The sequence below is a fragment of the Condylura cristata genome, unplaced genomic scaffold (genome assembly GCF_000260355.1).
Source record: "Condylura cristata isolate star-nosed mole 26May11 unplaced genomic scaffold, ConCri1.0 scaffold00023, whole genome shotgun sequence".
NCBI classification, from domain to species: domain Eukaryota; kingdom Metazoa; phylum Chordata; class Mammalia; order Eulipotyphla; family Talpidae; genus Condylura; species Condylura cristata.
Genome location: NW_004567124.1, coordinates 6595132 through 6620588, shown reverse-complemented (window position 1 = coordinate 6620588; position 25457 = coordinate 6595132). Strand labels below are relative to the sequence as shown.

Below are 25457 nucleotides of genomic sequence, written 5' to 3'. Positions count from 1 at the left end.
GATGGGGTGTGATCGAGCAAATTTTTTTTTTTTAATAACAGTTTATTTTACATTTTTACATTTTTTTTCTATCTCAATTGTAGTCCCCGCGGGTTTCCCATCACCAAGTCACCCGTGTGCCATCACCATAATCCCGTGCACTTCCCTCCCCACCCCCCCGTGTTTGATCCTATTCCCCACTCCGCCCCCACAAAATGTCTCTGGTATATGGCTGTTCTTTATTCTTGTTATTTTCTTGCCCGGTATTTTTCTTTCTCTTTCTGGCTTATCTCGCTAAGCATGATCTTTTCCAGCTACATCCAAGTTGCTGCAAAAGACATGTGTTTCTCTTTTTTGGTTGCTGAGTAATATTCCATTGTATATATGTACCACATATATCTACTTTTGGGCATTTGAGCTGCTTCCATGTTTTTCCAATTGTAAATAAAGCAGCAATAAATATGGGGTGCAGGTATCTTTTTCAATCAGTGTTTTTGTGTCTTTTGGGTAGATACCTACGAGTGGGATTGCTGGGTCGTAGGGAAGCTCCATGTTTAGCAGCTTGAGGAACCTCCAAACAGTTTTCCATAGTGGTTGTACTGAGTTTGCGTTCCCACCAGCAGTGCAGGAGAGTTCCTTTTTCTTCACATCCTCACCAACATTTGTTGTTGCTAGTTGTTTGAAGATGTGCCATTCTCACTGGGGTGAGGTGGTATCTCATTGTGGTTTTAATTTGCATCTCCCTTACTAGATTTTTTGGTTTTATATCTTGGAGAAGATGGGAACCCTGCTCACACTGACAAACCAGCCATGGGGGTGGAGCCATCTGTGCTGGCAGGAGACCAGATACCAGATACCCTGGGACTTTCTCCTAGGCCCAAAGTTTCTTTCCAAGAATTTCTTTGTGCCTGTGAGCAACCTTCTCGTTCAACTCCTTGCATGAGTCTATAACCAAAAGATGAGATCAAAGTGGGGAAGTGAGCTCTGAAATTTGTCTCAGAGATAGTTGGAACTCCAAAGTGAGGGAACAGACACCATTTCTCTCCTGCTTTGAAGAGGTGAGTTTGGGCAAAGATTGGCTCATAGTTGCTTGTTTCAGGTCTCAGAGAAGTCCCTGCTGTGAGCAGAATTTTATGTGCGAAGAGTGGAAGGACTTAGCAACTTAATCGAGAGCACTTTTGATGGGGTAGGCACTGAACTCAATCTCAACAGTATGTGTCAGAGATTCATGGTGCAAGGGAGATGAAATGTACTTCACTTAGGATTCTTGAGGTAATGTGTCCTGGCCAAAGCATGGGATTGAGAGTTAGACAGTCGGTATTGTAACCCAATTCTGCCTCTAACTGTATGAGATTGGACACATTTTATCCCTTCTCTGAGGGAAATGGCAAAAGGTCCTGTTTAGCGCCAACATTCATTGATAATGCTGTGTTCAAGGGAGAACTGTAATTTGTCTGACCTAGTCAACTGAGCTCCAAATGCCTTCTTTGCAGGAAGCCCCCCTAGAGAGGTGTGCCCTGCCCAAGATCATTCAACCAGCAGATTTCAGAACTGGTATCCAAATTCCCCACTCACGATTATTTCCACCAAACTATTGCTCCATGATTTCAAAGGCTTAAAAAAAGAAAGGGAAGCTCAGAGCAACGTATTGTGTAATATGAGGAAAAAGGGTCTCCTTCCTAGTGAAGTTCTCAAGGTAGGCCTTGCTGAGGGGACTATGGGGTGCCAGTGCTGTCCTCCAAGAGAAGCAGTTTTCAAAATGCCTCTGTTCGCCTCCCAGCCCTTCATAGTAAATTCCATTTTACTTAAACTACAATTTCTAGAACTTCCATTTCATCAGAGCTAAACTGTCAAAGCAAAGTTTGCCAAGAATTACTGATTTAAAAAGGGAATTTCTTTTTAAAAAAATTTTTTACATTGTTCATTTTTGCACATAATTTCTCACTTTGGGTGTAGTCCCCATAAATCTCCCACCTCCAAATCACCCATGAATTATCTCCAGAAACCCTGTGTTCTTCTCTCCCTGTTCAAAAATGATTTTCTAACCTATTTAAGAGACTTTTCAAAAACTTTAGCAGCAGCTCTTTGCCAACCATTGAAATCATCAGTGGTGCTGATTACAACTCCATCCTTGTCTATTTGTTGAAATAGACTCAGTATGACTTTTTAATTAGTAGCATCAGTTTTTAAAAAGAGGTTGAATTACTGGCTATAATTGAAATTATAGCTCTATATTTATTTAAAATAGAAAATCTATATTTAGGATTTTTCATCACTAAAACTGCCTTCTAAAAGTCCACCTAAATAACTCAAGAAATATAGCTGTTTTTAAATGACTTTTTTTTTCTGATTTCTTTTTTTAATATGATAGTTTATTTTTACATCATTTTGTACATTTTTTTTTTTCATCTCAATAGTAATCCCCATGGGTTTCCCGTCACCAAGTCACCCATGTGCCATCACCATAGTCATGACCTTTTTATTTTTAAGATTTATTTATTAATTTATGCATACAGAACTGGGGTACAGGCCAGAGGTGCAGGGGCAGTGAGAGTATTCACCAGAGACAGAGTGGGGAGCAGAACATGCTGACTGATGAAGTACACTGCTGAGGGGAGCAGCAGGTGAGTTATGTGAGATCTGCTGCACCATGTGGGTCACCTCCCGGACAGGGGATCAAAGTTGTATTGAAGCAGCTGCAGGTAGCTTGCAGTGCTATACTTTAAACCCGCTGTGCCAACAGGGAGGGCCATATCTGCAAGTTTTTTTAGAAAGGTCATTTAGGCCCTCCCTGGTGGCACAGTGGGTTAAGACACAGCACTGCAAGCCAGCCACAGCGTCCTTAGTGTGAGTCCTGTCCCCCACCCCTGAGGTGACCCACATAGCGCGGCAGACCTCTCCTGTCCTGCCCGCTGCTCCCCTCAGCAGTGTACTTTGTTGTTCTGCCTGTTCCGCTCCCCACTCTGTCTCTGGTGAATCCTCTCACCACCCCTGCACACTGGCCTGTATCCCAGTTCTGCATGCATGCATAAATAAATCTTTAAAAAAAAATAAATGTCCAGATTCAGAGTTTCACCTAGGTTTCTGATAGCCAGAAAAAGGAGAACCACCTTTCCTTATACCTTTATGACTGTGTTTGGTTGACCAGAACCTATGATCTGGTTAGAGGGATATAAGTTATCCTGCACTTTAACAATAAGATATTTCAAATTCATGAGCAATTCTCTGAAAATCCAATCTTTAATCTAGTAAACTGTGAGTTTTCATTTTTGTGGCTCTCTCAAAAATTATTTTAATTTAACTATAAAAATAAAACTGCCTTCCTCTCTTCATTCACACATTGACTTCTTGGCTCACACCTTTCCCTGACTGATGGGTCTTTGCTTGGAACATCATCTTTGGAAGGCAGGGACATTATTCAGTTTGGACTGGACTCAATCAATCAGTCATGCCCCAGAGGATAGGAAATCAGGAAGAAGTTGGGGAAGATCAGAGAGAGTGGTTAGGGCCCAAGGTAGAGACTTGGGGAGGCGAAGTTAGAGCCACAGTTGTTCAAGAAGTCTGGAGGGGGAGGAGAAGCGGAGGGCAGCATGAGCCAGCACTGTGCTGACGAAAAGCAGACATGGAAATGACAGCTGGGTGTGTCCCTGCCTCTGTTACCTGTTGGTGAGGAGGTGTGGAGAGGGCAGCTATGTGAGGTTCACCATTGCCACCCAGTGGAGATACAGCCTTTCAGTCTTCCAGAGGGCTGAGCCAGGGCCTCCTTCCTAACAGAAGTTCTACGCATATTTGTTTTGGTTTCCTCAGGGAATCCTAACAGTTTAGAGAAAAATGGAATGGGTTATGGAATATATACTTATGCAGGACCTATTCCATTTATACGTTTCCTCAACGATTTCTCATAAAAACCCTAAAAGGACTAGATTGTTATCCCCATTTTGCAGATAAGATAATTCAAACAAAGTTAACAGTGCTAGTAGCTGATCCTTACCACTGAATTCATGTATCTGGGCTTTAATCTAGACTCCATTAATAATACCCCTGTCATCCTAGGCAAGTTGATACAATTCGACAAACCTGTGTCTTAAATGAAAGGCAGTGTGAGAAGTAAGATGACTGTATTCCTTCCAGTAGAAGGTGCAGGCAGGCAAAACTAAAGGCAACATTGCAAAGTGCTACAGCGTATCTACTTTTCAAACAGACCTTAGCTGAGCCATCAAGTGGATGGGATGAACTAGAGCAGGTGGAGGAAAACTTTTGCAATGAGGCCACACAGTTGATGTGTTAGGCTTTGCAGCATGTACAATCTCTGTTGCAACTCCTCAACTCTGTTTCAGTGTGAAAGCAGCCAGACAATATATAAAGGAATAGGGGTGGCCACATGGTTTTTACTGAGAGCTGCGAACTCAAAGGTGGTTCCCTACCCCAACAGTTTGGAAATGTAACATTAGCGAAGAACAATTCATTTTCTTATTGAATATTCACCCCACTGATATCTGTGTGTTTGTGAGTAGGGAGACCTTTCAACTTCCTGTTTATTTTACTCTGGTAGTCTAGATCCAGGGTAAAGGTTTTGAAGAAGGATTTCAATTAGAATTCACTTAAAAGCATTTCCAGAATCAACAAGACGGAGACACCCAGTAACTATTTTACATTCTTTCTTTTGAAAAAAAAAATTAAAAGGTAAAAATATTTCAGGCAATTGTGAAATTACCTCATATTATTTGAAGGTGCCTTTTATGACCCCAATAAGAAAATGATAAATGTTTATTTAGTTATCAGGACAGTCTTAATTTGCTCTGAAATTTTATCCCTGATTTTGAAACCCCAGTGTATTTTTTCTGGTCAAAAATCTGGCTCCTCCCTGGTGGTACAAGGGGTTAAGATGCAGCACTATGTGAGCTCTCTGCAGCCACTACAGCATGAGTTCCATCCCCAGCCAGGAAGATGACCCACGTGGCACATCAGACCTCTCCTACATACCCGCTGCTCCCCTCAGCAGTATATTGCAGTAGATCTGCCTGTTCTGCTCCCCATTCTGTCTCTGGTGAATCCTCTCACCTCCTGCATCTCTGGCCTGCACCCCAGCTCTTGTATCCATAAATAAATGTCTTTTAAAAAAGTGTTAAACTATCTGACCTACCTCAACCATGTGTCATCATCACAGAAAGCCCACAAACAATGCTGAGGTGCTTACCTGGCTAAAAATTCTTATCTGTCTTTGAAGGATGAGGGACTCATCTTTTTAGAGAGCTGCTAGCTTTTCTAGACAGATCAGCCATCTGCATGAGATGCTGATGGGCAAGACGGCTCCATGGGGCACAATGGTAAAAAGGGATGCAGGACTGGGCAAGAGCTAGATTGGGCTCCCTTAGAAACCCCACTGCCATATTCTGCCCCAGGATACTTCAGAATATGAACATCTGGGGAAAAGTCTGTCACTCTCACTCTTTCCTAAATGGGTCAGGCATCATTTTCTTCCTCAAAAGCTTTTTTTTTTTTTTTTTAAACAACCAACAGGACCTTCAAGCAAATATCTCTTGAGGGGTTGGTTCTCTGCTTTCTTGTCAGGGTTGATATTTATCACAAGGGTTCTCACTGGCCTGTACAGTCAGCTTCCTGCTGTGGTAGATGAGGAAGGGGTGCTGTGGATTGGAAGCAGCACCCTCTGGCCCTGTCTAATGAATAGGGACTGAATTATGCTCCCAAAGAACCCATCCTAGCCTGTGCTGAGGTGTTCACTCCTTTAATTCCTTCAAAATAACTTTCCTTCCAATTGTCAGAAAAAGATGATAGGTAAAAAAAAGATGATAGGAGCTTCCATATGATCCAGCAATTCCATTCCTAGGAATTTACCCAAAGGACACAAAAACATTAATTCAAAAGGACACCTGCACCCCGATGCTTATTGCAGCATAATTTAATAATTTTGCAGCTGTGGAAGCAACCTGTATGTCCAAAAATAGATGACTGGATCAAGATTATGTGGTATATTTACACCATGGAATATTACACAGCAATCAAAAAGGATGAACTCATGCCCTTTGCAGCAAGATGGATGGAGCTGGAATGGATTAAGCTCAGTGAAATAAACCAGAAAGAAAAAGAAAAAATATCAAATAGTCTCACTTATAGGAGGAATGTAAAGGAACTAAATAAGGGATCAGGAAAAAAAAGAAGTAACTATAATAAAGTAAAAATCACTATCATTAGGTAGTTATAGCTCAGAGACATTCTATAAGGGAGGAGGAGGGAGAATAATCAGGACAGGAGCCCAAGGGACTATAGTAATGGTGCATGGGAGAATTGGTGATAGGAATTTCATGGGGAAATCATACATTGTACAAAAATGAAGGATGATATAATACTTATATTTTTAAAAATTTACCCAGACTAAGTAAAAATATATATATATATATATATATAAAGTCCATTTTAAACTTTCTTTTTCCTCATAAATTATTTTTATGCTTTTAAGGGTTCACTGCTGACAGGTGCTAGCAGTTGATAAATGAGTAAAACAACTAACAGAAAAACTGTAATACTAGGTTATGCCTAGTCCAAAAGTTTGTTATCATCGTGGATGCATGGGTGTGTGTAGCTGAGATTTTACATGCATTTATGTAACACAGTAATACTTTCTCCTAGGATATGTGATTGGATTAACTGTAAAATTAGATATTCATGGTATTCTGAAAGATTTCTAGATGTGCTGCCACCTGAATAAATTGAAAATGCAAAACAAACAGAAAAATTTGTAGTTTGGTGGAGGAGGCATATGGAAGATAAACAAAATAAGTGAGGAAATTAATGTGAGAATATGATAAGTAAACACTGCAGGTGATGGGCAATGACTTCAGCTAGAAGTCCCCTTCACTGAGGAGGAGCAGGTGAGGCGTCTTGGCAGAGAAGTCCAAGTAGAGTTGTAGAGATTGATCTGTGGAGAAGAATTCTACAAGAGCATTTGCAAAGGCTCAGATCAGGGGAGAACATACAGCAGTAGAAGAAAGAACTAGAGGTCAATGTGGTTAGTGGAAAGGGGAGAGCAACACAGGGCAAGCCTGGAGGGGAGCAGTGACCACCTTCTATAAGGCCCTGAGGATCAGATACAGAGACTGGATTATATTTAAGTTAATGGGGGAATAATACCAAGGAATTGTATTCAGAAGGTGACTCCCTCTTGGCTATATAGAGAATGAATTATAGGTGTGCACGGGTGGAAGCATTTAGGAGGCTGGTGTGGGCATCTGGCATGTATAGATCTCTGAGAGATGTGTTGAAGACAGCATCATCTGGACTTGGTGATGGAGGCATGTGAGAGAGCAGAAGTCAAACCTTTGTTTGACTTCTTGCCAGGTTTTTGACTTGAACAACAGAATGGATGGTGGTCTCACAGTGAGAAAAGAAGGACCAAGGAAGATAGGTGAATTTGAGTGCCTATGTCACCTCAGGGTTGCTATGTCTTAGAAGCAGTTGAAGTTGAAATGTACTTGAAGATCAGGAACAAAATCTGGGTTGGAAATAGATATTTCTGAATCACTAACAACAAATGTATGTTCACTAAAGTCAAGGACTAGCTGATGCTACTCTGAAAGAGAGGGAGAGAGGTGTTAGCCCTCAAGAACTCCACCATTCATGTACTCAGCAAACATTTATTGCATCTTTGTGTATAAGGCCTGAGTAGGATCTGGGGATATTCTAAGTCATAAACCATAATCCCAGTCCACAAGAGATGAGCCTGCCAGAGAAGTGGAAGTTGGTGGAGGTTTCACATTCTTTAAGGAAAAGAATATAAAACGATTGCTATAAAATTAAGCACAAGGCTTTGGAAAGAGTTTGTATAGGGGACATGTGGACCCTGAAACTTAAGCTTCATCACCTCCATGGTAAATCCTCCTCAGTGGAGAAGACAGACAAGCAAAACTATTAGTTACTATATTACACAAAATGATATAGGTAAATATAAAGGAATTTAGTTCTACAGAGAACAGACATCTCTACCGACCAAGAAGTCAGGGTAGGCTTCCTGAAGAATAATAGTTAATGGAATCTCGAAGGTTTCACAGAGGGTGGCTGACTGAAGGAGGTGAAGGGAGTCTCCTAGGCGTGCATAAAGGCCCGGGGAAAGCCTTTATGAAGAGATTATCGCCTCATTGGCTAGTATGGTGCCACCAGTCCCACATGGTAGCTGAGCTCTTGAAACGGGGCTATTGAGATGAAATGGTGGCATTTGGGGCAAAATGGATGAACCTCAGTGTAATTATGTTGAGTGAAATTAGTGAAAATTAGTTATTGGATGGTTCCACTCATCTGTGCATTATAAATACCCTAAAATGTTCATATATAAAGAATAGTAGGAATAAATCTTGAACTCAGCCAAATATATATATATATATATATATATATATAATGGCCACCAGAGGGAACAATGGGGAAGGTGAAGGGAAAGGGGATTAAAGGCAGATGGGGTATGGGCCCTGGTGGTTTGGTGGAGGATATAAAAAAGAGAAAAAGAAAAAGAGGGAGAAATGCACTGAAAGTATAAACACAACCAGCTTCAAAGGCTTATATAAAATACACATAATATATCCCATTGATATTATAAATATTAATTACCTGTAGAGTTATGTTTGCTATGTTTGGTTAAAGTTTATTTTAAAAATTTACTTTACCTTAAATTTTTCTGTTGGACAGTGCTGGCCTGGAGGCCAGGAGAGGGCTGTATGTGCCCAGGTAAGGAGCCTGGACTCCCACCTGAGGGGTACTCAGGATGTGGGAAGGGACATCTGTGTTTTCTAGCTGAGGGCTGGAGATAGGGAGGAGGAATAAATAGATCAGGAGTGGGATGTTAGGCAGGAAGACAGAGATGAGGCCAAAGTAAGGCTGGGAGGATTTACTAGGTCTGACAATTCGATGTGGGCCAACTGCTTAAGGGAGCCAAGTGGGCGGAATCTGGTTAGAATTTAGAGTTCCAGCTTACACGAGTGAGTGGGTCGTGGAGCAAGAGTATGCTCAATGAAGAGTCTTTCACTAGAGTATAACCTGGGTGAAGGCAGAATTCAGACCAAGCAGTCAGTAACTATTTGTCAAATGAAGCTTTGAAAGTCAGAGTGGAAGGTTAACTGCTATATCAGTGGGAACTAGCAACTGGAGGTCACAAGGACAAGTCCTCTGAGGGGCCACCAAGTGCCACACCAGCACTGTGCTGTGCTGACTGACAGCAAGGGGTCTCGTTGCTGTCCTCTGCAGGATGCTTCACAGGTGCTGGGGCTTTGCCTGGCATAAAGATATGCCATTTCCTCAGTGCTTTTGCTAATTTTCATGAGGAGGAGGAGATGGACTGATGAGGCTGAAAAAAGAAGAGGGAGAATGGGGTGGTATGAGAAGTGGGTGTGGGATGGGTTTGTAGCAAGGGAAGATTCTCAGAGCACCTACTTGCTGGTACTGTTCCGCATAGTGAACCCACCAGCCACACCCAAATATAGACAACCATTCACCTCCATTTATCTGAAATGTCAATAGTTTGAAACAGAACCAGCAGGGAATATATGTTACCTCATTTCCTTATTTATGCTTGTGGAAAAAAGTGATTTAGTAAAACGACAAGTAAAATAGACTTCTCGATGGGAATCGAGAGACTGGGATTCTGTCACCATCTTGGTGAGTGGTGACAAGACACAGAATCTTTTTGCACCTATCAAAAATAGCAATAATAATAATAGCTTTGTCTACATAAGTTAATATTTGTGCATGAGGAAAGAGACATGTAGGGCTTCAGAAAGTCAGACGTGCGTTCTGAGGTTAAATGTGGGCCCTTCCTAGTGATGCAACAGGTTAAAGCACAGCACGACAAAGCTAGCAAAGCTAGCCACAGCCACTTCATGAGTTCGATCCCTGGCCAGAGAGGTGACCCACATGGCACGCAGACCTCTCCTAACCCACCCGCTGCTCCCCTCAACAGTGTACTTCGTCCATCTGCATGTTCTGCTCCACTCCCCATTGTCTCTGGTGTATCCTTCCATTGCCCCAACCTCTGTCCTGTACCCCCATTCTGTATGCATATATAAATAAATCTTTTTAAAAAAGATACTGTTAACTGAACCTATAGAGAAGTAGTTTGGCTTGGATAAATCTGAATGCAAAGAAATCACTAGGAGTGTGCCTCATGGTGCAAAAGTCGGTCTCGCCTGTCCCTGTGTGCACAGAACCAGCTAATTCCAAAAGATAGCTTCAAAAAAGAATTCACTGGGTAAGGTAAGGGTTGGACATGATAGAGAGAGATGTCTAGGCCCATGGGGAGAGGACAATGCCCTGCCTTCCGTAGCCCAGGAAACTTAAAGTTAAAGGGTTTGCTCAGAAAACCCACAGTAACACCTTCATTTGGTTGTTTCTCTTCTCCTTCTCTTCCAACCTCCTTCTCTCCTGCCCTTCCTTCTCAGTATATATCTAAGCTTTCCAATCTCCCCCTCCAAATTCTGCCTGCTCCAGGAAGCCTTCCTTGCCCTCCCCAGCAGAGCTTTTTAATCTCTGCCTCTGTTTCTTGAAGCACATTCTGCTTTGTCATGAACTGTATTATCATTGGGTTTGATTCCTTTCTGGACATAGAGTCCATGTCCTGAACATCTTCTTGACCCTACAGCACTAGCAGAGCATCATGCAAACAGGAGGTGGTCAGGGAGTAGCAACTGAACGAATGAACAAATTGGACAGGTGGGTGGATCAGAAACCTGATCAGGCAATATTTTCTGTTTTCTGAGTGCAAGAGGGAAGAGAGAGTAACACATTCAGTTCTTGGATAAATCTAAATGCATTCTATTGTCGGCCATGGAGGGACTAGGGTAAGGGAGACAATGGGAAGATAAAGGTGGTTGCTGAGGCAGCCAGTAGTAACCTTGCTGCCTGAAGATGGCAATAGAAGCCACTTGGGAGTGTCCACTCCTTCAGCTCACCTTAACTGGACACCTACACTAAACCTGTGTCTGACACATACGCTAAGGGAACAGAGATGTTGGTATTTTAAGTTCATTGCATGGCCAAAATACTGAGTTTCTCTGGGTAGACAACTCATGTGAAAAATTAAACAGTGATTTTGTTTAAAATCTCAAATGATATCATAAGGCAGTAAACACAAAGTGACAAGTTAATGGCTCAGGCAGCAGGAAATATTCGGGCAGTAAGAAATGTGGACTTAAGGATTCTTCATCTTGCATTTTCTAGGGCTATTTCCCAACTGTTTTCCCTACAACTTCCCTAGGACAGTATCATTACTTGATTACAAAGTCAGGTTTTGATCTCACAAAATGTGCTTTGGAAGAGGGCAGTAGTCTAGTGAGCTAGAGTTCAAGGCTACTTGGGAAATTTTTATATAAAAATTCACCCTGAATTTTCTGAAAATTTGGTGGACAAACAGAAGATTAGGGAGAATACTTTTAGGCAGAGGGAAAGGGGAGGAACAAGGAACAGAAATTGGAATAGACTAGGTCTATTTAGAGGAGTTCATTCATTTAATAACTGTCAAGCTCCTGCTAAGTGCTGAGCACACGGTGAAGGACGTAGACAGGCTGCTTCAAGATGCTAGTGGGGCAGTCAGTGTATTTGTATATTTATTAACATACAAACAAAATAAAGTGGAGAAAGTGTTAAGAAGGGGAAGAGCAGGAGTCTATGAAAGACAAGTAGATTAGATTCCCAGAGGTGACATACAGAACTGAAACATGGGGAGTGGAGGGAGAGTATCCCCAAAGAAGAGGAAAGATCCTGAGATGAGAGATTCAAGGTGGGTAAAGAGGTTTTTTTTTTTTTGTTTGTTTTGTTTTTTTAAGATTTATTTATTTGTGCATACAGAACTGGGGTACAGGCCAGAGGCTCAGGGGCGGCGAGAGGCTTCACCAGAGACAGAGTGGGGAGCAGAACAGGCAGATCGACGAAGTACACTGCTGAGGGGAGCAGCGGGCGGGTCAGGAGAGGTCTGCTGCGCCATGTGGTCACCTCCAGGGCAAGCGGGAATCGAACTCATGCGGAAGTGGCCTCAGCTTCTCAGTGCTGTGCTTTAACCCACTGTGCCACCAGCGAGGGCCCAAGAGGTTGGTTTTATTGAGGGACTAGAAGTCAGCTGATTTTACTCGACTATGGTAAGTGGACATTTGGGGAATACTGCAGGTGAAGCCGGATTATGGAAGGCTAGGCAGGTGTTTGAAGGTTAAAATATTTTCTGAGATGAGGTCTTCCCTGGGTGTGTTTTGTTGCAACCCAGGGGCTCCCTGTAGAGAGAGGGAAGTAGGGCTCTCTTCCATCTTTGACTCCTGTCCCTGTTTGCAGCTGGGCAATGGGACATTTGTGGTAGATGAGCTACAGGATAACCGGAAGCTGAAGGTCAGTGACATGTGGAGTCTCCCCAGTGGGGGGACAGACACAGATCTTGTGTACTGTGGCCCTGATGCTGAGGGTCTGGTCTGGACTCAGGCCTGGAAAGCACCCTGGGAGCAGGGTGAGCAGGGAAGGATCTGGTGCCTTTGCCTGAGGGACTCTCATCTTCAGCTGGCCTTTGGGAACTGAGTCCAGAATGTCCCTGCTTACTTGGTCATTTAACTAGTTCATGTTGTGAACCTGGATATCAGATTTTTGCACCTGTAAAATGACTGGTCTCTATGAACTAAAGCCCTGACATTCTGTGATTAATCTGGAAACTTAATTACCTATGGTTTTGGAATATCCAAGAACTAAGTGAACCACTGGAGGGCCATTGTGGGCAAGAGGGACTGAGGTTTCTGAAGAACTATAGTTTAGGGGCCTTTGGCCCATAGGTATTTGGGGAGAAGTGTGGTGATCTTAGAGAGGAGAGGCCGGGTCTGAATGAAACCTCCCTGTTGAAGGAAAATCCCTCTGTTGTGAAGTATTGTGTTACAACAGCCAGTAGGTGGTAGGAAAGTTCAGTTCAGAACGATGGGGAAGAGGAAAAAGGAGACAGAGACCTAGTAAGGAACAGAGTAAGCCGTTGTCCTGGCATCTTCTGTTGTAAATCAGATGATGTCTCCATGTCTGTCACATCTGTGTGTCTGCATATTCAGACAGGTGTATGTATGTGCCTGTGAAGGGCCCTGAGCATGTGGTTTGAAGAAAATTCTGGAATTCTAGACCTGGGTGCTAGCTTTAATTCATTTACTCCCTGCATGAGCCTGAATAAACCACCAAGCCTCTTTGAATTTTCACTTCCTTTTCTGTAGATGGGAAATAACTTTGTTTATTTCTGAGGTGGGACTGTGATTTGTACAGCAGAAGGGGACCCATTTTTGGGCTGCAGAGGGTTGCACCAGGATGCAGAGGGTTTGTGGCTGCCTGTGTGTTTCCCTGAGGCTGTAGTTTCAGCGATGGACAAATCCTTGGTGTGGTCTCCACATTGCCGATGTGGAGAATTTTGACTGTGGAAAATTTTCAGCATATAGAAGTCTCTAATCATGGAAACCTGAAGGGGAGGCTGAGAGAGAGGCAGTGTAACTGCTGGCTGCTGAGAAGGGGGAGGGGAGCCAGCATTAGGCTCCCAGGCTTCTGCTGGCTCTTTGGGACAGATGCTGGGAGGAGGCCCCGGCTGGGGTAGGGGCCACTGAGGCCTGTGTGGTCTCCGCCTTGCTCAGCTCCCTTCTGTTCTGACGCATGGGAGCAGCTTGACCTCTCTGCACAACAGTACCATCCGCAGTACCATCTTCTGGCTCATGCTCCACAGCCTGGACCTCCTGGGAAAGGTAAGCAAGTCCTCCCCCAGGCCCATGTAGTCTCCCCATCTGCTCCTTCCCTCCTGTACTTGAAGAAGAACTGGGGCCTGCAAAATTGAGATATAGCAGATAGGGTGAGAGGGTGAGGGCAGGAATAGAAAGAGAGTTAGCAAAGGAGAATGGGTGGTAAAATCAGACAGTCTGGAAATCAGGGTGGAGACAAGACACAGGACTCACCAGAGAGGGCCCCAAGGAGTTAGGGTCCTTAGGTGTCCCTATCCTTACTCCCTCTCTGTAAAGTGAAGGGGTTCACCTGCAGTTAGTGAGGTCATGAGTGCTTGGCGCCCAGCACTGCTCTATGTTGGGGCTCCCTTCAGTGACTGCCCGGCAAAACCCTTCCCCCACAGCTCAACCCATGTTCCACAGTCTCAAGACAGGTGGCTTTACCCATGCTGACTGGCTAGGGCTGCTTCTTGGGTACCTCCTATAGGGTCCAAGCCCAGAAACTCTGAGTAGCACCTCCATTTGCTCTGTATTTAGCCCTGGGGCCCTGGGAAGCGCACTAATTCTCCCCCGCTTCAGTCATAGATCCCAAAGGGTAGCCTGGGAGCTGCCAGGACCATTTCTGAGCATGATAAGGATAAGAGCAGGAACTAGAATGCATTGGGGTCTCCTGTGCAACTTTACAAATGATGGGGCCTGGCCCTCCCTGGTGGTGCAGGGAGTTAAAGTGCAGCACTGCGAAGTTGGCTACAGAGGCTTCCATGCTAGTTGGAGCTCCACCCCGGACTTGACCCTCAGGGCACAGCAGACCCTTCCTGTCTCGTCCGCTGCTCCCCTCAGCAGTGTACTTCGTCAGTCAGCCTGTTCTGCACCCCACTCTGTCTCTGGTGAATCCTCTCACCATCCCTGCACCTCTGGCCTGTACCCCAATTTTGTATGCATAAATAAATAATTTTTAATTAAAAAATTATTTTAAAATGATGGGGCCAGTTGAAATTCTCACTACCCACTTACCAAGTCTTGCCTTCTGATCCCTTTCTCCAGAGAGCTGCCCCCAATAACTCGTGGCTCAGGAACAAATTTGCAAGGGTGATTCAGAATTTACTCAGATCCTGAAATGTCTCCTTCAAATATCATATAGGGTTGCCAGGTATTTAAAACAAGCACACTGTACTGTAACAAGCAAAGCCAGACACAAGGTGATCAAATGTTCTTCAAAAAATTCTCAATTTGAGCAGTGACAGACATTGAGAGAGGCAATCCCCAAGGACCTGTTCTGGAAAAAGCACCCCTAGGGTTGCCAGAGTGGTGCCCGCAGCCCCCTGCAGGCTGTGAGTGATTCAGTGCTGGGTATGGCCAACCAGGTGCAGGAAAGGAGGCTTTATCTTATGACCGGGCCTCATGGGATCCCTGACTCTAGCAAGGTTTCGAAGATAAGGACCCTCCTGAAGGGCCTGGCCTGCCTGGGCTGCTTCTGCCACCCCCAGCTGCCCTGCTTGTCCTCACAGGATTATGTGAGGTCTGGGCCAGGCTGAGGTCAGAGGAAAATGATTCTAAGGGAATGATCCTGCCATGCTGAGAGCCAAGAGGCCACATGAGGAAGCACGTGCTGGGGGAGCCAGGCATGGTCATCCCTGGGGCAACAAGCAGCCTTGGGACATTATGTGCTTTGTGGCCGACTGGGAAAGGTGCTCGTGGGAATGGTGGCTGATGGCTCAGGGATGCAGTCTGCTCAGCACAGCCAGGCCTGATCTACACCCTGACCTCCTGCAGGGCTGGGTCCACGCAGGCTTGTGATGAAGGAGGAAGGCCTTCGTTGCCAAGGCTTTCCAGAGTCATGTTTGTGTTTCCATACACTGTTCCCAAATGACTGTCCAGATGTTTCCATCCTTTTCAGGTGTTCTGACTCTTGTCACAACACTGATCTGTGGGCTGAACTCTTACTTACCCTGTGAGGGGCTTTTTCTCCTTTGGATCCTATGTCTTTTCTGGTGATTTCACTCAGATATTGTATGTGTGTGTCAGGGAGAGAGAGAGGCCTACAGCTGACCTGCTTTCCTCAGTGGCCTGGGAAATGAGAGGTCAGGGTGTACACTACCACACAGCAGATATTAGTGCCAGGACAGGAAGCAGGGGCCCTCTTTCAATGACAGCTAAGTTATCTGTGTTCAACAGAAGACTGCAGTGCCTGTTTGGTGCTCAGGAGCACTGGAGTTGCCTGGGTGAAGAATGCAGTGGTGTGCCCACTTCCTGACATCTCAGTTCCAGCCACCAGGACTCCTTGAGGGACACACACACAGGTGGCTCTGCAGTCAGCCCCTATTGCCAGAAGTGATGGCAGTCGAGCCAACTCTGAGAATTCTGCAGGCTGGTTTATGTGTCCTGCCTGTCCTGGACCAGAGTAGTGTTTGACCCAGCCACCTTCCCAGAGTGCTCTTCTCCCTGCCGGTGTTGTGGCAAGGAGGGTCTTCAGGGTCCCTTCTCACTCAAACCCTCTGGAATACTGGGCCTCACCAGTGCAGATTTGCTTCCTGGGTGGGGTGGCTGCTCTCAAATACTGTTGTCAGCACATCGCTGTCATCACAGCTAAAACTTAAGACTACATAGTGCTCTCTAGGTGCCCGATGCTAGTTTAAGCACATTCCTGTACACATTTATGGATGCCAACAACCCTGAACGATTTTTTAAAAAAAATTTATTTATTCATACAGAACTGGGGTACAGGCCAGAGATGTGGAGGGTGAGAGGATTCACCAGAGACAGAGTGGGGAGCAGAACAGGTAGATAGATGAAGTACACTGCTGAGGGGAGCAGCGGGTGGGTCAGGAGAGGTCAGCTGGCGCCATGTGGTCACCTCCGGGGCAGGCGGGAATCGAACTCATGCAGAAGTGGCTTAAGCTTCTTAGTGCTGTGCTTTAACCTGCTGTGCCACCAGGGAGGGCCAACCCTGAATGATTTTACTGATGAAGAATCTAAGTACGGAGAGGTTAAGGAATCACCAGGTAGGTCCATGACTGATGAGTGGCAGGAATAGGATTCAAACCCAGGCTATCTGGCTCTACAATCTGACCTAAGAAAACAATATTTAATTGCAGCAATGCAATTAAACTTTCATTTATTTTGTTTCATGAACCCTGATATCACTGCTCTGAATATGTTAATGTTGTTGCCTTTTTAGAGAGGGGATAACTGGCTTCAAGAGGAATTGCAGGCCCCGGAAGTAAACCAGCACTCACAGGCAGAGCCAGCCTGGAATCGAGTCGACCTCTTAGCCTCCCTTGGTTTTATGACTTGTACCATTGTCTTCCCGTGCTACACAGCTATTAGGAGGACCCTGTGAGCCCCTGCCCTTCAGTCTCTGTTCATCAATCTTGAAATTACAAGTGTAAAACACTTTGCATATTGCCTGGGACATGGCCCCACTGCATGGGGACAGTTGCTGTCTTCATTTTTCTTGCCTGGAAATCAGAGCAGCATGGTTCTGTGCTGGAGGCTCCAGCAAAGTGGGTAAATGGGGATCTGGAGGGACACTCTGTTGAGGTTCCAGTACCTAGGAGTCAAAAAATGTTGTGGCCGCTATTCTCCCCCCTCCCCGTTGGGGAGGGAAGTTCATGAGCATAGCCACCAGCTGACAGCTGTTCTCAGCACTCAATATACAGCAAAGCTTCAGGTAGAGTCACAGAAAATAAGTTACAAGGGGCCTTCCAGATAATCTAGTCCAAGGATGGCAAAAATCTCTCCTGTCTATTTCTCCATTCACTGCCCCTTGTAGACACTCACCCAGTCGTGCTATTTTCCTACCAGGCTTGGGTCAGCATTCTCAATTCTGCACTTAAGCAGTTCTCACTTGAGCTCATAAAGAAAATCAATCCTATTTGTTGTCCTGAGTTGCACCATGCCATTTTGCCAGAGAGGGAATAAGCCCAGAGAGGGGAAGTGATTTGCCAATGTCACTGCCAGTAGGAGCAGTACAGGGAATTTAAGATGAAAGGTTGGGAGTTGTACCATTCACAAGGTAAGACCAGAAACCAGAACTCACAACCCACAGCTGAAGTTGTGGCAGGGACACTGGCAGGCGTTTCCTGTGTCATTCAAAGCCAAGACCCAGGCCAAAGCAGATAGCAAACCGGAAGTGAGAGGATGGTGAAAACTGGAGTTTCTTCTGTCACCTTCCTTCCTCCAAAGCTCAGCTTGTGGCTTCTCTCAGTCAGGGTGATCTGGTGTTGCCTGCACATTTGCTGTGCTGAACTTTGGTCTCCTTCCGGGGCTCCCTTGCTGATGGGTGCTGGTCTGAGGACAACCCTGCACTACTCCCTCCCACTCCTCTCAGATGGGGTGGCCAAGGCCAGCCCAGGGGTTGTCGAGCTTCCACTTCTTTTTAGCTGAATTTTGTTCCAGATGAGACTCTGTTGGACTTCACTTCTTCCTGTCACGTCTACACAAGGATAGTGCAGCTAGGGATTGGTCTCAGTTTGGCAACCCCAGTGAGGGAAGGCCACCAAGAGTCTGATGACACAGAAGCCCAGCATCTGTGTGAATGCTGGGGCAGAAGAGAGGGGCAGTTCTGCTCTGTGGGCTCAGCACAGCACCTCAGGACAGCACACGTGTCTGTTGGCACCCTGTAGCCTTGGAGGTGATAGAGCAGCACGGCCCCATTCTGAAGACGAGACAGAAGCTCAGATGAGGTCAAATAATTTTCCCAAAGCCACACAGCCATGAAGTAAGATGGACAATACCTAAACCTAATGCTTGAGGCTTTTCAAGGCCCTTGGCCCCCCAAAGCTATTCTGAGGATTCCTAAGTCACAAGATCCTCCCTATGCAGTTTTTAAAAAAACTGCATATTATTTATTTATTCGTACAAGAGGTGTGGGAGGTAAGAGGATTCACCAGAGACAGAGTGAGGAGCAGAACAGACAGATCTATTGAAATATGCTGCTGAGGGGAGCAGCAGGCAAGACAGGAGAGATCTACTGTGCCACGTGGGTCAGCTCCCTGGCTGGGGATTGAATTCGTGCTGCAGTGGCTGCAGATAGCTTCATAGTGTTGTGCTTTAACAACCTTTGCACTACCAGGAGAACCCTCCCCAAGCTTGTTGGGGAAAGGGTGAGACCCTGAGAGTTGGAGCTTTCTTTGCCCTCTACCCCACTTGTCCCAGCTGTTCAGTGTCTACGGCCTACATTAGCCAGGATGGAAATGTGAGTACTGGAGGGAGAGACTGCCCACCTGCCCTCGCATCTGCACTAACAGTTCATACTGCATCATTTTACTTTAATAACAAGAAATTCCCACAACAAGCGCCCCTAAATGGATAAACCCAATAGCCCTGGAGTCACACTAGTTTTGACCAGCTGTCCTCAGAACCTGGCACACTCTTCTGACCTACCCCATGTCTGTCCTTTAAAGAGAGGAGCCAGCCAAGCTCCCTGCAGTCAGTCAGTCACACCAGCCCCTACTCCAGCCGTCAAGGGAAATCAGGCTGAGGATCCTGGCAGTCAGGTAGGCACAAGCCTTTTCCCTGGTGGAGGAACTTGAGGCCCAGGGAAGGACTTACTAACCAAAAGTACTTCCCTCTTTAAGGCCTGAAATGTGGTTTGAGCTTCATTCCTCTGGGAGGAGCATTTTCTTTCTCTGAGGGTCAAGTTAATTCATTATAATACCTCAGTCACATATACAGGAATGTGTTGCCGACTGTTACATGCTATGAGAATGTAAGGAACAAACTGTTGCTGGGTCTGTCCACAGCTATGGGTCAACAAGACCAGGCAGCTTGTGAGACCACGCAGCTGGGAATGCGGACAAGGGAAGAGCATTGTTTGGTTAAGAACTTTCGGAGGCACCTCAGCTTCATCTGCAGACTCAGTATCCAAGGGGAGAGAATTTGTTCAAACCAAATCATGGTTCAGGGATCTGAACTGCACCCACCCAGCCTTTCCTGGAGGCTTAGTTGAGACTCTGCTGTCTGTATAGCTGTACAGACTCTTCACCCAAACTCCAGCCACACTGGACTTCTTGTCTTCATGCTTCTTCACCTCAGACCTTTGCCCTTATGGCTTCCTCCTCCTCCCCTTGAATGCCGTTTCCACTGCCCCTCCATATAGCCTACTCTCACCCTCACTTCCAGGCTGCTATAAAATGCCTCCTTTGCTATGAAGCTGCTTTAGCCCTCCCTCCTCCCATCTCAATGCCCATGATACTTTGGTCCCTCTTTCAGCATTCTTCCTTGTATTCTCTTGCTTTCCTTGCATTCTCTTGATGAATCTTTATTTCCCTGCTAGGTGATCAGGTCCCTGAAGGCAGAATCCAAGTTTAAGTTGCCTCTGTTCCCCACTGTGCTCAATAAGGGTTGAATGGCTGACAGTACATACGCATTGACTTTACAAGTTCATCCCTGTTTGTTTTTCTATTTGACAGGCAGAAGCCAGTCACTTCAGGATCAGTTTCTAAGACATCTTTGTGGTATCATGAGTGTCCTGAGTAGGCGCAGTACAGCCAGCTCAAGCAAAAGGGATACAGAGGTAGCTCCTGGAATCCCAGGGCAGGGAGTGAAGCATGGCCTCACAAGGAGGTGTGCCTTGGCCTCTCTCCCTCACGTCTCTCTGAGTCTAGGCTCATCTCCTGGCAGCTTGGTTCCACTTGCTGCCTTATGAGCCCATCTAGCCCTAAACCACCACCCAGCCTTTTGGTCCACAGGGGATCAGCCAGCATCTCCAAGAGGAGAGGATCTGTTCAAACCAAGTCATGATTCATGGATCCAGCCTGTAACCAAGCAACAGTGGCAGTGAGAGGAGTGGTGCTTTGACTCCATCACAGAAGGATGACAATTCTCAGAGAAGAGGGTGCAGGCTGGAAAGATACTCCTATATCTATGATTTTAAGTAACTCATCTATCAGCCCCATGAAGTCTCCTCTCTTGATAGGAACAGGACTTACTTCAGTCTAATATCTTTTTTTTTTCTCAATTTGAAGCACAGACCTCATGGATATTAATGTTTTATTTCATCAGGGGTTCTAGACTCTGGTTGCATATTAGAATAATTAGAATAATTTGGGGAAGCTTTAAAAAGTGCCCAACCCCACCCTTAACCAATTAAGTCAGAAAATCTGGGGTGGGTCCTTGGGCCTTGAAAGCCTTTAGGTGATCGAGTCAGCAGCAAAGTTGAGACTCTGTGAACTTCCCTTGGGTGTTGGGAGCGCCATGCTGTTACAGGTTAATTGCATGTCTAATCCAAGGACCCTCAGATGCAGTGGCTTTCTGAGTGCATGCAGTTAGTCGGTGGTTCCAACTGCAGATGGATCTATTAGGAACATTTGTGAGCATTTCAAAAACAGATTCCTTGCTTCCATTCTCAGAGATTCTAATTCAGTTGGTCTAGGAAGTCTGTATTTCTTACCAGGTCAGTAACCAGGCTACCAAGTTTGGCAACCAAAGATATCATTTGGTCTTGGCTTTGGGGATGCAGGGTAGCTTGGTGATAGCTAAGAGGCTAGGACTGGACTACCTATATTCAGATCTCAAGTTTTTCACTTATAAACTGTGTGGATCATGTGCAAGTTATTTAAATATACACTATCTTAGTTTCTGTCAGATGAGTCTAGTTCTACTAGTATTATGAATTAAATGACTATGAAGCATAATAAATGTTTCTAGTTACTGTTGTTGTTAAATAACAGTATGGTGCTTTACATGTGACAACTTCAATAAATAGGTATAACCATCTTCATTATTTTATACTTATAAGGTAATATAACAGTTGGGAGTTTTAGTAGCCTCAGCATGTTATCTTTTGACATGACCATATTAGGCAACACTAGTGGATGTATAATATTGAAGATAAGGGAGGTGAAAATTCTGTAGGGTTTCAGAAGCCTCCTCATAGGATATAATCTTAAAAGAATGAGTTTATGAGGTGGGGAGAAGGCTCTCAGCAGTGGTGTGCGGGAATGATGAAGAACCTGGAAATCTTTAACCCAGCATAGAGAGCTATCTAATGGAAGAGTGACTAACCTTATTCTCTGTGGCTCCAGAAAGAGCAAACCTATACACAGCAGGTAGAACCTTGGTGCTAAATAAACAGAGACTTCAAACTAATCATAGTTGTTAAATGACAGAAGCTGCTTTAGGTAGTGAATTCTCCCTACTTGGAAATGATTAAACTAAGATTAAATAAAGACAACCACTGGGGAGGAATATTGTGGAAGGAATCTTGTGAATAATTGCACTAGTTTCCTCTGGATACATGTTAGATATAGTTGAAAAACAACAACAACAACAAAGAAATGGGAGAAATGGGGGGAGGAAAACAAGTAGAGCAATTATTAATCCACTAATCTGGTTTTGGATTACAGGAAGGACATGTGGCTGGAACTGCAAGGAGTGATGCTTCTGAAGGGGAAAATGGAGCACAGAATGGAGGTGAAACTCAACTAGAAGGTAAAGGTGAAATTGATACAGAAGGAAAAGGAGACAATGAAAATGAAGGTGATATGAAAGGGGATGAAGGTGAAACTAAAAAGCAGGAATTCAGCACTGAAAATCAAGGTGAAGCCAACAGTGATGAGAAGGGTACAGATGATGAAGAGGGAGGTGATAGTGAAGATGAGGAGGAAGTGGAGGATGAAGAGGAAGAAGAGGAGGAGGAAAATGAAGAGCCTTTGTCCTTGGAATGGCCCGAGACCAGGCAGAAGCAGGCCGTTTACCTCTTCCTTCTGCCCATTGTGCTCCCCCTGTGGCTGACAGTGCCTGATGTCCGGAAGCAGGTGAGTTTCTTGGCTGCCCGTCTCCAGGGAGTATGTGGGGTCTCAGGGCACTCCCACTCAAGAGGATGGAGGGAGAGAACAGTGCTCAGCCACAAAGGAACTGTGGGATGACATTGTCTGCAGGAGGGAACCATTCACCTAGGAACAAAAAAATGGGCTGGAAAAATGCTCTATTTCTGCCACTGTAGGGAGTATGAGCTTCTTATCTCCCATCTCAGATTCTTGATTATAATCAGTGGATGGTGCTACTGCAGTCTCCTACATTACACAGGGAGATTCTGAAAACTTAGGGCACTAGGTGCTATTTCTACCCTGCAGTCCTTTTTATAGGAAAAGGTATGACTAATGTATTCCACTCAAAGGCAGTCTATGTTCTTTCTGTCTCTGAGACTGGAGAGGGGTGAGGCGGGTGGTGTGGTGGTGGTGGTGGTGGGGCAGTTTGCAAAAATGAAATCCAAACACCTAGCTTGGTCTGGTTCTATAGCAAGCTCATAGCTCTTCAGTTGGGTGACTGCTGAACACCTCACCGATGAGGCTCCACTATAGGTCACCAACCCCATCCTCTCCCAGCAATCGCCAGGCCTCAAAGGAAACAGAGTTTTTAGCTCCAGTGTCTTCAGATGGTCTCCATCACTGCTCCATCAGGCCTTATAACTGATTTTGGCTCCCTCAAAAAAGCCAAAAACCTTTAGCCTCTGCAACTTATTTCTCTTCTCTTTCAAACTTGCAAACAGGAGTCGAAAAAGTTTTTTATTCTCACTTTTCTGGGATCCATCACGTGGATAGCGATGTTCTCGTACCTCATGGTGTGGTGGGCTCACCAGGTGAGTGAACATCAGGAACTAAATCCTATAATGGCAGGTTCCAAGACCACTTCTTTCCTTCCGGGTAAATTTCCAGTACCCATGGAATGGTGAGCACAGAGTGAATTGTAGTTTCTACATTGTTTGTAAGAGCTTTTCAAGTGTCTTTAATCTTATAAGGTATTGCCATGGTAGTGTGACATGGGAGACCCTTTACCACCTGGTCCAGCTTGACCATTTCTCCTGAGCCATTTTCCTGTCATGTACCATACATACAGTCATGAGAACCAACCAGCTCATTTGCCTGTTCTCTAGCATTTAATCAGCCCTCTGCTGAGGGTCTGTACCTTTTTTGTCACCTGGAATACTTTAGCACAGAGCTGTACCTGTTGTTTACAAGCTTTTTTCCTTCCCTAGGCCGAGAACAGGGTCTGTGTTGTCCTGCTCTAAACTTCCATCTCCAGCCTCTCATTTAGTTCCTGGCACAGCAGGTGTCCATGGTCCTGGAAATGGAGACATGACAGGAACAGCACTATGGAGGAGCCATTCTTTGGGGAAGTAGAGGTGATGTGGGTGGTATTACAGAATTTTGAGTCCAATTTAAAAAAAGAGTAGTATCATTCCATGAAGTGTTAAGCAGGGGCTATGTTCTTCATCCCGGTGGCCCATGTCTGTCGTCAGACATCTGTTCAACCCTCTCAGGCTGACTGTGCTGAGCTCCTCGGAAGGCATGACACAGTAGTGTGTAGGTGGTGCTTTGAAGAGGCTCACATTTTCACCTGCTGTTGCTATGGTTTCTCATCACCATTACTGTTTACCAGGTCGGTGAAACGATAGGGATTTCTGAAGAGATTATGGGATTGACAATCCTAGCAGCAGGGACATCAATTCCTGACCTCATCACCAGTGTGATTGTTGCTCGGAAAGGCCTGGGTGACATGGCCGTGTCAAGCTCTGTGGGCAGTAACATATTTGATATCACTGTGGGGTGAGTAGCAAAGTTGCTTTTTAAGCCATATTAAGTGTGACTGGAAAACATTATGTGGCTCCTTTTGCTTGGCTTCATTAATTATACATGGAATAAAGAGCATTTATATTAGTTTCTACAAGGCAACACAGAAGCCTTGTATCCATCACTACCAGATGGGATTAATAGAACTAGAATGCTGCTTGGAATGTAACTGAGTGGAATTTATAGATGAATTGAAAAATGAAGTTCATTAAATTCCATTACCAAATACAGTCAAATATGCTGCTCACTGACCTCCAAGGAGGTGGAGGTGGGGTTGGAAGGAGTGGTGACTCAGTCTCATTTCCTGATAGTCCTGCTTCTTTGCATTTGGGCTCCTGCCAGCTCAGAGGCTCTGAAAGCATTTTGTATAAATAAGCAAATGCATATCCTTCTGTGTGTGTTCCTTCACTCCATCTCCCAGTTTTGTCAGAGCAGAGCACCCAGGCCATTTTCATTTCCCCAATCATGTGCTGGATTTGGGTGGTGGCTTTGGTTTCTTTAATTCAACTTTGTGTGTGTGTGTGTGTGTGTGTGTGTATGTGCAGTGGGGTAGGTAAATGGTACGAGAACCTTGATCAGTTAGCGACTTTAAATGAATGTTATTTTGTGCTAGGCCTTATGATAAAAATTTAAAAATGAATTATATATCACAATCTGGGTTAGTCTTAAACATGTCATGAAATATGACAGAAAACTCAGTCCTCTAAATCACAAAGTTGTAGAGCAATATTAGCTTAATAAAAAAAGAAGGTAAGTGCCTTGTAACTGCAAAATATTGCTTATATATATAGGGGATTATTAAAAACCTTAAGAATATTCATACTTTTTCTTCAATCTTGCAGCTTGCCTGTTCCTTGGTTGCTTTTCTCTCTTATCAATGGACTGCAGCCTGTTCCAGTCAGCAGTAATGGCTTATTTTGTGCGATTGTTTTGCTTTTTCTTATGCTCTTGTTTGTGATCTCTTCAATTGCATCATGCAAATGGAGAATGAACAAGATCCTGGGCTTCACAATGTTCCTCCTTTACTTTGTATTCCTGATAATCAGTGTGATGTTAGAAGATCGAATCATATCCTGTCCGGTATCTGTCTGAGTCCGAGTCACTGATGCTCACAATGGATGCGGATCAAAAAACTAGGCCAGAAGTATTGTACCTCATTACATTAATGAAACAACAAACATGATCCAGGAGC

General features: G+C 44.8%; 1 protein-coding gene across 1 annotated transcript in view; it reads left to right on the top strand.

Annotated features, from left to right (window-relative positions):
- Positions 1-25357, top strand: part of SLC24A1 (solute carrier family 24 (sodium/potassium/calcium exchanger), member 1) — a 31561-nt gene extending 6204 nt beyond the window's left edge. Inside the window, 10 exon segments of the mRNA XM_012728523.1 lie at positions 12298-12351; positions 13611-13744; positions 16004-16031; positions 17794-17834; positions 19097-19124; positions 19127-19189; positions 22040-22450; positions 23185-23274; positions 24075-24241; positions 25108-25357. Coding sequence (XP_012583977.1) covers positions 12298-12351; positions 13611-13744; positions 16004-16031; positions 17794-17834; positions 19097-19124; positions 19127-19189; positions 22040-22450; positions 23185-23274; positions 24075-24241; positions 25108-25357 — 1266 coding nt within the window.
- The last annotated feature ends 100 nt before the right edge of the window (positions 25358-25457 follow it).